Source organism: Herpailurus yagouaroundi, unplaced genomic scaffold (genome assembly GCF_014898765.1).
Source record: "Herpailurus yagouaroundi ecotype Mexico unplaced genomic scaffold, PumYag 186, whole genome shotgun sequence".
Lineage (NCBI taxonomy): Eukaryota > Metazoa > Chordata > Mammalia > Carnivora > Felidae > Herpailurus > Herpailurus yagouaroundi.
This window is the reverse complement of record NW_024412417.1, coordinates 17,480,179-17,492,202: the sequence shown is the minus strand read 5'-3', so window position 1 is coordinate 17,492,202 and position 12,024 is coordinate 17,480,179. Positions and strand designations below refer to the sequence as shown.

At 37.5% G+C, this 12,024-nt stretch overlaps 1 protein-coding gene across 12 annotated transcripts in view; it reads right to left on the bottom strand.

The window, feature by feature from the left end:
* OXR1 (oxidation resistance 1) overlaps positions 1-12,024 on the bottom strand; it is a 464,297-nt gene that overhangs the window by 26,432 nt on the left and 425,841 nt on the right. For all 12 annotated transcript variants that reach the window (XM_040494233.1, XM_040494235.1, XM_040494232.1 and 9 more), the window contains one exon: positions 8,280-8,442. In XM_040494233.1, the coding sequence (XP_040350167.1) occupies positions 8,280-8,442 (163 nt within the window). The remainder of the gene's footprint in view (positions 1-8,279; positions 8,443-12,024) is intronic.

Below are 12,024 nucleotides of genomic sequence, written 5' to 3'. Positions count from 1 at the left end.
AGAGCCTCTTTCTCCGCATCCTCGCCAACATGTTGTTGCCTGAGTTATAGATGTTAGCCATTCTGACAGGTGTAAGGTGGTATCTCACGGTATTTGTATTTCCCTGATGTTGAGCATTTTTTCATGTGTCGGTTGGCCATCTGGATTTATTTGGAGAAGTGTATATTCATGTCTTTTGCCCATTTCTGCACTGGATTATTTGTTTTTTGGGTGTTGAGTTTGATAAGTTCTTGATAGATTTTGGATACCAACCCTTTATCTGATATGTTGTTTGCAAATACCTTCTCCCATTCTGTCGATTGCTTTTTAGTTTTGCTGATTGTTTCCTTTGCTGTGCAGAAGCTTTTTATTTTGATGAGGTTCCAATAGTTCATTTTTGCTTTTGTTTCCCTTGCCTCCGGAGACATGTTGAGTCGGGAGTTGCTGTAACCAAAATCAAAGAGGTTTCTGCCTGCTTTCTCCTCGCGGATTTTGATAGCTTCCTGTCTTACATTGAGGTCTTTCATCCATTTTGAGTTTATTTTTGTGTATGGTGTAAGAAAGTGGTCCAGGTTCATTCTTCTGCATGTCGCTGTCCAGTTTTCCCAGCACCACTTGCTGAAGAGACTGTCTTTATTCCATTGGATATTCTTTCCTGCTTTGTCAAAGATTACTTGGCCATACATTTGTGGGTCCATTTCTGGGTTCTCTATCCTGTTCCATTGATCTGAGTGTCTATTCTTGTGCCAGTACCATACTGCCTTGATGATTACAGCTTTGTAGTATAGCTTGAAGTCTGGGATTGTGATGCCTCCTGCTTTGGTTTTCTTTTCAAGAGTGCTTTGGCTATTCACGGTCTTTTCTGGTTCCATACAAATTTTAGGATTATTTGTTCTAGAGCTCTGTGAAGAATGCTGGTGTTATTTTGATAGGCATTGCATTGAATATGTAGATTACTTTGGGTAGTATCGCCATTTTAACAGTATTTGTTCTTCCTATCCAGGAGCATGGAATCTTTTTCCATTTTTTTTGTGTCTTCAATTTCTTTCATAAGCTTTCTATAGTTTTCAGTGTATAGATTTTTCACCTCTTTGGTTAGATTTATTCCTAGGCATTTTATGGGTTTTGGTGCAATTGTAAATGGGATCGATTTAATCATTACTATTTTAAAAATGAAAAACACTATTATGCCATATAATCTTTTGGCACATACTAGTGAACTCATATTTTAAAATTTAATCAACAAGTATAAACCTGGGAGGTAAACTTCTAAATAAATCGATTACAGTTAATATAATAAAGTCAATTACTTAATTGTTTTTATCATTCTAGGGGCAATCGATGTTTTAGTTAGTAGGTCTGGAGTATCAAAGATACTGAAGTAGAAGTGGTATAAAATTAACTTTAGAGATGAAAAATGGAAAAATTTTTGCCATCTTTTATCCTAAAAAGAGTGAAAGTCAACCCAAAAGAAGTGGGACAAGAAAGCAATGTAGCTTAAAAAGCTCCACTTTTGAGACCTGTGTCATCAAGCAGCAAGACTGGCATACCCAACACGTGACACTTTGAAACCCAAAACTTTCGGAGGATTCTAAATGACAGTCTCTTGAAGTTGGTACTTGGGGTTAAGGGTAATACCACCTGAAGGGTGCATTCATGAGCCATGTGGTACTTGGTGACAGAATAAAATTGACTTAGATTACTGTAGTATCACTTTCATTGCATGATAAGAAATTTTAAAAATTCCATTTATAATACAACAGATAAATTTAAAAGATGAATGCAAAATTCACATGAGTCTTAAAGACAGGCTTCAAAGATATTTTAAGCTTATCAGGGTAGCCACTGCATTAGACTATACTATTAGATTCTTGGGCACTTGTCAAGTACATCAAACTTCAAAAGGTATTTGATGGACAAGTTCAAGAGGTGGTGATGAATGACTCACAGTCAGGTATGTTTTTTGGTTTCCCTCTCCTTGTAGTGCCTCTGAGTACACAATATGATAAAAACCTTTTGGTGTATAAAGGGAGCTATGCCTGAAGTAATTCTGCCTGACTGTTATTGATAAAACAAACAAACAAACAAAAAAAAGAAACAATATGCTTTTAAAAATCAAGGCATAAAATAATTAAACCATTCTCCATAGTGAACCAAATTTATGTTTTAGGTATGCAGATGCAACACACAAAGTAAGAGGAATTTTTTGAAAAATATTTTATACAATGGAACTTTCATGACAGGAACATGAAAATTAAATTACAGTATGGTCAATGTAGTGTGAAAGAATGTTCCACAGTTTTAGCATTGCATATGTTTAACACAACATGTGAAGTGATGACATGGGATAGCAGAGTGGTTTCTCCCCTTCTATTGTACAATGTCATCACCTAAGGAGCTGTACAGAATACGGACTGTGACTTGCTCTGAGGTGACCCTGAGGCAGTAAGTTTTGAAAGCTCCCCCAAATGATTAAAAGTTTCTGCCAAGACTGAGAATTTGGTATGGTGAAAAGGACTATAGGCTCTGAATTACCGATTAACTATTATGATTTGCTACAACGAGGATTTGGGCAAGTAAGAAACAAGTTTAGAGAAATTATCTGTAAAATAAAGATGACAGTCTATGATTAGATGGGTTGCTCTAGATCTAAGACAGAATAACATTTTGATAACACTGTGGGGAAGCTATCAGCAAAATCTAGACTGTAGGACATCCTAGAGAAAAAAAAACTGATTTCTTAAAAATGAAAATTACAAGGAAAAAAACAAAGCACAGCAAAGAAATAGACAGAGAATCTACATTTACAGAGACTTAGGAGACATTTTAACTGACTGAAACATTTGGAGCTTAGTTGCATCCTGATTCAAAGAACAAATCATAAAAATACATTCATGTTACATATATTTTAAACATATTTATGACATTTGAAGAAATGTGAACTGGGGAAAAGGAAGGATCATAGAATAAGTCGATAAAGCACAGTGATTGGTATATGCAACTTCATTATACTATTTATCTCTATTTTTGTTTGTTTATCAAATCAAGGCACTATCATCAGTAAATAGTGCCAATAGGCATCTTTCCCCACCTTTACCTTAAGACCTTCCAATACTTTGTTGAAATGTCATTAGAATACTTCCCTTGTCAGTGAAAATCCATAAAAACAATCCCTATCAAAACCAAAAAGTAACATTTTTCACAAAACTGCAATGCATCACATAAACCATTAGCCTCACTACACATGCTCTCTACTTGTCATTGGACACTGGCAGAAACCAAGGGAAAAAGAATCTACCGTAAGTACCTCCTTCTCAGTTGAAAGGGAAGGTCATTAATCTGCCATAGCAGAAGGATTCATAATTAAGAAATTTAAGATATTACGGCTGAAAAAAAAAACAAACTTGAGGTAAGGTGATATATGTTTTTTAATTTTTAATGATTTTTTTTTTAATTTATTTTTTAGACAGAGAGAGACAGAGCATGAGCAGGGGAGGGGCAGAGAGAGAGGGAGACACAGAATCTGAAGCAGTCTCCAGGCTCTGAGCTATCAGCACAGAGCCTGACGCCGGGCTTGAACTCACAGACTGTGAGATCATGACCTGAGCTGAAGTCAGACGCTTAACTGACTGAGCCACCCAGGCGCCCCGGTAAGGTGATATTTTTATGCTAACTACATTTGTACTGACTAAACTAGAATAATAAAGAGTAGATGGTAAAGAATATTAATCTTTTACACACCCTGAGTCATATGCATAGATTTCTCAGGTTTTTTTCTCCCAATAATCAGGAATCTTTGTTCTGATGGGTCATTAGAGGCTCTTACTTCTGACCACTTTAAAATTGGCTAACTAGGGGCGCCTGGGTGGCGCAGTCGGTTAAGCGTCCGACTTCAACCAGGTCACGATCTCGCGGTCCGTGAGTTCGAGCCCCGCGTCAGGCTCTGGGCTGATGGCTCAGAGCCTGGAGCCTGTTTCCGATTCTGTGCCTCCCTCTCTCTCTGCCCCGCCCCCGTTCATGCTCTGTCTCTCTCTGTCCCAAAAATAAATAAATGTTGAAAAAAAAAAATTAAAAAAAAAAAAAATAAAATTGGCTAACTCTGCTCGCAGTGAATGTAGATTTCTGCTGCTCTCACCTCTCTCTGGAATTTACTATACAAATTTCTAATTCTGTACTCTTTTCTTCCTTTTCTCATCACTTCTAATTCTTAAATTCCAGTATTTTCTAATGATCTTCAATAGGACTTTCAACTTGAGGGGCACCTGGGTGGTTCAGTCAGTTGAGCGTCTGACTTCTGCTGTGCTGATAGCTCAGAGCCTGGAGCTTGCTTCAGATTTTTTGTGTCCCTTTCTCTGCCCCTCCCTGGCTCACACTCTGTGTCACTTTTTCTCTCTCAAAAATAAACAAACATTAGGGGCGCCTGGGTGGCTCAGTCAGTTAAGCATCCAACTTCAGCTCAGGTCATGATCTCACAGTTTGTGGGTTCGAGCCCTGCATCAGGCTCTGTGCTGACAGCCTGCTCAGAGCCTGCAGCCTGCTCCAGATTCTGTGTCTCCTTCTCTCTCTCTGCCCTTCCCCCCACTCACGTGCACATTCTCTCTCTCTCAAATATACATAAACGTAAATATTAAAATTTTTTTTAAAAAGACCTTAATTTAAGAACATTAGAAATTGAAAAAAAATAGGACTTTCAATGTGCATATTTCAGAACTGAATTCATTTCAAATATTATAGAATTTTTCTTGGTACCTTAAGTGCACATTTTAGTAATTTGGGGTGCCATAGTTTGGATTAAATTTTAACACATTTGGGAGTAATGATGAAGGTAATGTTGAATCTATAAAGAGTTAATAAACAGTGGAGACACCAGGGAAAATAATCCTGGAAGATTAAAGAATAAATATTTTCAGATTATCATAGTATATAGAGAACATTTGTTGCTGACGTGCATCAGAAGAACAAAAACAAATGGATTACACTTATAGAGATATGTTTCTTTAAACTCACTATTAAGAAAGAACTTTCTAACAGAGTTCTCCTAAAATGAAAAGTACTGCCCTTTGAGGTGATAAACTCTACCACGGAATTATGTTAAAGCAGAACAAAGAACAGTGTAAAATAGGAGAGGCTGAACTGCCAGTTAATTCTAACTTCCAGCATCTATAAATTTATGACCAATTTACTACAACTGGCATAAGAACTTATTTTAGGATGTAGACTATCATGAAAAATGAGCAAAACTTTTATATCCTATTTTAATCTATGCCCAAATTTATTCCTTAATCCAATAAACAGCAATATAAAAATAATATTGAGAATGAATTATATGCTTGCATTGTTCTTAGCTCTGAGAATACAGTCATGTATGAAGCTGACAAAATCCTGCCCTCACGGCGCTTACAATGGGAGAGGGACAGGACTCACACAGAAGAGAAGTTGGAGCAAAGTTAATCATATGCAAAAGTTTTCCCAATGTATAAATTTCTGGTTAGCAATATATTTCTGCCTAAATAGCAGTCAGGGATGATAATCTCCTAAGTATCAAGGAAGTAGAGTAGCTAGTTTTAATCAAACAGACTGATGTCCATGTTGGCAGCCATAAGTTCATCCTATATTCTAAGTCACCTATTCTCTGTCTCTAGGTAGAAAAAAGCCCCCCAACAGCACTTCACAGTTTGAAGTATTTATTTTTACCTAAGTGCTCTAAAAAAAATTCCATTTGTACAATGAGAACATTTAAAATACTTATGTCATTATACATTTGTTTACCAACAGTGAACCCTAATGTAAACAATGGGCTTTGGATTAAAAAATACATACTTTTTAGGCACTTAGTAACCATCGGGCACTAGAGGAGCATAAGGTACAAGAGAAATACAATACAAGCAATACGCGATTATAAATTTTCTAGTAAATCCATTAAAAAAAAGTTAAAATAACTGTTTTTTACTTAACTCAATATATCTAAAATACTGTCATTTCAACATAATCAATATAAAAATTAATGATATTTAAATTTTTTCTTTTAATTCTAGATCTTTAAAATCCAGTATATAGTTTGTATTTACAGGGAACATGTTAATTCATACTAGCCACATTCCAAAAATGCTGAATAGCTACATGTGGGCAGTAACTATTGTATCTATAGGAATTCGTATGCTCTGCACTACAGCACCCCTCAAGTCAGACATTAAATTTTCACAGGAAATACCTAATGGTGTTTAGATTTAGATTTATTTAGATTTCATAAAACTTATAGTGGAAAATTCATTTATCCTAGTTGTTCCAAAAGTATTAAAAACTTATCCAATAGCTGAATCAAGTATCCACGTTAAAATTTAACTAAAATTAAGAAAAATTAAAAATTCAATCCCTTAGTTGCATTAGCCACATTTCAAGTACAAAATAGCCACATAGTAAACATGTGGCTACCAGACTAGACAGTACTGCACTGTTCCTAGACAACACAGCAAAAAGTTTCTAAAATTAATTTTTTTCTCTGCCATTTACTTTTTATTTGAATTAATTCTTGCTGAAAACAAGTGAGGAGACATTTATTTCTTCTTTAGAAATTTCAACTTGCAGAATCTGCCACAAGAACTGAGGCAATTCCTTTGAATCAAAATAGTTAATAATCAAATAATCAACCAGATAGTCTATCACTTTCAAGGTTAAGTGCTCCAACTCCAATGGAGAAAAGTCCATTACCTGATTGAAAATATTGCCACTCACCTTGCCGCTCAAGTTAGAAACTTCAATGTTATCTAGATGTCATTAAATACTGTCTTAACACCTAGGTAATAATACCTGCTATAAAAACTTAATTTCATCACCTTCCACTCTACCTTCAACTGTTGCTACCATAGTACAAGTACCCATCTTTGATCATCTGTTCTATTTTAAAAGCTTCCTAAAACGAATTTTAAATACAAAGAGACTATTTACGTATGTCAACACCCATGTAACTAAGCTTCACCCAGAATAAATACAGAATATTTCCAGTACTCTATAAAAGTTCCTTCTTGTCCCTAGTGACTCTCTCAAACCCCAGAAACTGGCAGTTTGATGGACTTTTGATTAGTTCTGCCTTGTTGAACTTCATGTAAATGTAATTATATAGTATATACTCTTTTATGCCTGGCTTGATTTCTTTAATTAAACACATTATCTATGAGATTCATCCATGTTGTTGCCTATGCAAGCGGATCTTTTTTATTGCTATGTTATTTGGAATTTCATGAATTTTCCAAAATTTATTTATACATTCTCCTGATAGGAGGCATTCAGGTTGTTTCCAGTTTGGGGCCTACTGTGAATAAAGCTGGTATGAAGATTAATAATGTTAGTTAAAGTATTAAAGAACCCAAAATAAATGTTCAATATATGTTACTTCTTTCCCTCCATTATATTGGAGTTACATTACAAACTGATGCTGAACAGACTACACAAAATGAACTTAATTCAAAATCAGGTTCACATTTTAAATGAAAGACTTGCCATGTATACCTTTAATCATTATACATGTTAAGTACATGCACCATAAATTCATATCACATAAACCACAAACATTAACACCAAATGGATAACAAAATTTAATCCCACATAGTATCACATTTTAGCATCTGCTCTATAATTTCTAATGCATCAAGAAGACATTAATCCAAGCAACCACAACAGAAAAAACAGATTTTGCCACCCCATCAATCGATAAGACAAAGCAGGTAAAACATTATATGTAATATTAAAAGATGTATTTCCAAGAGGTTACAGAAAGTTAATTAGTATTATTCTGGCCATTTAAACAAGTTCAGTAAATCTGAGCATGTGAAATTTTTACACTTTGTAAAATTAGCCTAAGCTTAATTCCCTAGCGTTAATGTAAATTCATTTCAAAATAATGCTTGGGAATGAACTTAGAAAGCAGTGCTAATTTGAATGAATGTGTCAAATGACTAGTGTACTTCTTCTGTGCAGGAAATAATATTAAAAGGAATCAGATCAGAAATAAATGTTTTATAAAAATTAGTAAAACAGTAATTAGTATTCTAAAATATACTCAATAAGTCATTTTATTGTTAAGTTGCTTCTCTAATATTTTAAATCAAAAGGAAAATAATAAATAGTAGTAAACCAAGGTCACTAATCAGATTCATTCAATAAACATGTATGCAAGGAAAATAGACCTTTAAAAATTATCCTTTTGTGCAAAGATCACTTGACTTTGCCTGTACTACTATAAAGCTATAAATTCACACGAAGTAAAAAAGATCCACAAAAAACCTGCACATGTTTCTCCTTACCTCCCATTCTCTGGCTGCAGCTTCATTAGTAGAATCCTCATTTGTTTCAGATTCTTCAAGCTTTTTTACTACTATAAATCCAGGTTCTCGGGTACATTCACCAGTATCTTCTGCATATATTTCTGGACTCCACTGAATGAAGAAGGCATACAAGTGGTCTGTCCTGTTAGAACAAGTGACTATTAATAATAGACCTAGCATTTACAAAATGGTATTTGTTAAATATCTTCACAAAACCTGAAGACTTAAAATACAAAATATACTATGCTTTATTTAAGGAGATAACAAAGCCTAATGTCAGGAAGACATTAACTCAAAAAAAATTTACTTGGCTGTATTCTGTCAAATTGTTCTCAGAAAACTAGTAAGATTTTCCTTGGCATGTTTTTGAGTAAGCTCAGATGCTACCCATGATAATGTTCATCTTTAAAGAAACTAGTGATGGGAAGGGAAATTGAACCTGCGATCGTGACCTCATTCACACAATGACTAATTATCTAAAACAGAAATAAATAACTTATAAATGTGGACATCACACAACAATTTCCCAAGTCAATAAAAATTTAATGTGCTTAACTTTTAAATCATACTAGGAACACACAATGCATTCTTGGTTCAGAAACAGATGATCTAATCTTTTAAGTCTCTTTCTTCATTTTCAATTTTGTTTACCATAGCAAAACCTGCTGTTACAAAAGATAATTAAATCCCTGATAAACTTTTTTGAGGATCAAACACACATTTCAAATATCTATGTTTGTGGCTATCAATTAGTAGGGATAAGAGATTAGAGATCATTACCTACCTTGAGGTAAGAACTATACTATTTAATATTTTGATGAAACTTCTTGCTCTATGACATTTTAGCTACCTAAAATTCATTTTTTTTTTTGCATTAAACCACAAAGAGGAATAAAATTTAAACTGGGGTAACTTAAGGGGCACCTAGGTGGTTTAGTCTGTTAAGCATCAGACTTCGGGTCAGGTCATGATCTCAGTTCATGAGTCTGAGCCACACACTGGGCTCCCTGCTGTCAGCACAGAGCAGCAGCACCGAGCCTACTTTCGATCCTTTGTCCCCCCCCTCTCTCACTGCCCCTACCCAGCTCATGCTCTCTCAAAAAAAAATATATATATATTAAAAAAAGGGGGGTAGAGGAGACTTTTGAAGATGGCGGCGTAGGAGGACGCTGGGCTCACCGCGGGTCCTGCTGATCACTTAGATTCCACCTACACCTGCCTAAATAACCCAGAAAACCGCCAGAGGATTAGCAGAACGGAGTCGCCGGAGCCAAGCGCAGACGAGAGGCCCAAGGAAGAGGGTAGGAAGGGCGGCGAGGCGGTGCACGCTCCACGGACTGGCGGGAGGGAGCCGGGGCGGAGGGGCGGCTCGCCGGCCAAGCAGAGCCCCCGAGTCTGGCCTGCAAAAAGCGGAGGGGCCTGACGGACTGTGTTCCCACAGCAAGCGCGACTTAGCGGATGGGAGGTCATAAGTTAACAGCTCTGCTCAGAAAGCGGGAAGGCTGGAGGACAAAGGGAAGGAGAGCTGCTGAGCCCCCGGACGACAGAGCTCAGTTTGGTGGGGAACAAAGGCGCTCGCCAGCGCCATCTCCCCCGCCCATCCCCCAGCCAAAATCCCAAAGAGAACCAGTTCCTGCCAGGGAACTTGCTCGCTCCGCGCAAACACCCAACTCTGCGCTTCTGCGGAGCCAAACCTCCGGCAGCGGATCTGACTCCCTGCTGCTGCCACAGGGCCCCTCCTGAAGTGGATCACCTAAGGAGAAGCAAGCTAAGCCTGCCCCTCCTGCCCCCGTGCACCTTGCCTACCCACCCCAGCTAAGACGCCAGATCCCCAGCATCACAAGCCTGGCAGTGTGCAAGTAGCCCAGACGGGCCACGCCACCCCACAGTGAATCCCGCCCCTAGGAGAGGGGAAGAGAAGGCACACACCAGTCTGACTGTGGACACAGCGGTGGGCTGGGGGCAGACATCAGGTCTGACTGCGGCTCTGCCCACCAACTCCAGGTATACACCACAGCACAGGGGAAGTGCCCTGCAGGTCCTCACCATGCCAGGGACTATCCAAAATGACCAAGCGGAAGAATTCCCCTCAGAAGAATCTCCAGGAAATAACAACAGCTAATGAGCTGATCAAAAAGGATTTAAATAATATAACAGAAAGTGAATTTAGAATAATAGTCATAAAATTAATCGCTGGGCTTGAAAACAGTATAGCTGACAGCAGAGAATCTCTTGCTACAGAGATCAAGGGACTAAGAAACAGTCACGAGGAGCTGAAAAACGCTTTAAACGAAATGCATAACAAAATGGAAACCACCACGGCTCGGATTGAAGAGGCAGAGGAGAGAATAGGTGAACTAGAAGATAAAGTTATGGAAAAAGAGGAAGCTGAGAAAAAGAGAGATAAAAAAATCCAGGAGTATGAGGGGAAAATTAGAGAACTAAGGGATACACTAAAAAGAAATAATATACGCATAATTGGTATCCCAGAGGAGGAAGAGAGAGGGAAAGGTGCTGAAGGGGTACTTGAAGAAATAATAGCTGAGAACTTCCCTGAAGTGGGGAAGGAAAAAGGCATTGAAATCCAAGAGGCACAGAGAACTCCCTTCAGACGTAACTTGAATCGATCTTCTGCACGACATATCATAGTGAAACTGGCAAACTACAAGGATAAAGAGAAACTTCTGAAAGCAGCAAGGGGTAAACGTGCCCTCACATATAAAGGGAGACCTATAAGACTCGTGACTGATCTCTCTTTTGAAACTTGGCAGGCCAGAAAGAATTGGCACGAGATTTTCAGTGTGCTAGACAGAAAAAATATGCAGCCGAGAATCCTTTATCCAGCAAGTCTGTCATTTAGAATAGAAGGAGAGATAAAGGTCTTCCCAAACAAACAAAAACTGAAGGAATCTGTCACCACTAAACCAGCCCTACAAGAGATCCTAAGGGGGACCCTGTGAGACAAAGTACCAGAGACATCACTACAAGCATAAAACATACAGACATAACAATGACTCTAAACCCATATCTTTCTATAATAACACTGAATGTAAATGGATTAAATGTGCCAACCAAAAGACATAGGGTATCAGAATGGATAAAAAAACAAGACCCATCTATTTGCTGTCTACAAGACTCATTTTAGACCTGAGGACACCTTTAGATTGAGAGTGAGGGGATGGAGAACTATTTATCATGCTACTGGAAGCCAAAAGAAAGCTGGAGTAGCCATACTTCTATCAGACAAACTAGACTTTAAATTAAAGGCTGTAACAAGAGATGAAGAAGGACATTATATAATAGTGACAGGGTCTATCCATCAGGAAGAGCTAACAATTATAAATGTCTATGCGCCGAATACCGGAGCGCCCGAATATATAAAACAATTACTCATAAACATAAGCAACCTTATTGAGAAGAATGTGGTCATTGCAGGGGACTTTAACACCCCACTTACAGAAATGGATAGATCATCTAGACATACGGTCAATAAAGAAACAAGGGCCCTGAATGAGACATTGGATCAGATGGACTTGACAGATATATTTAGAACTCTGCATCCCAAAGCAACAGAATATACTTTCTTCTCGAGTGCACATGGAACATTCTCCAAGGTAGATCATATACTGGGTCACAAAACAGCCCTTCATAAGTTTACAAGAATTGAAATCATACCATGCATACTTTCAGACCACAATGCTATGAAGCTTGAAATCAACCACAG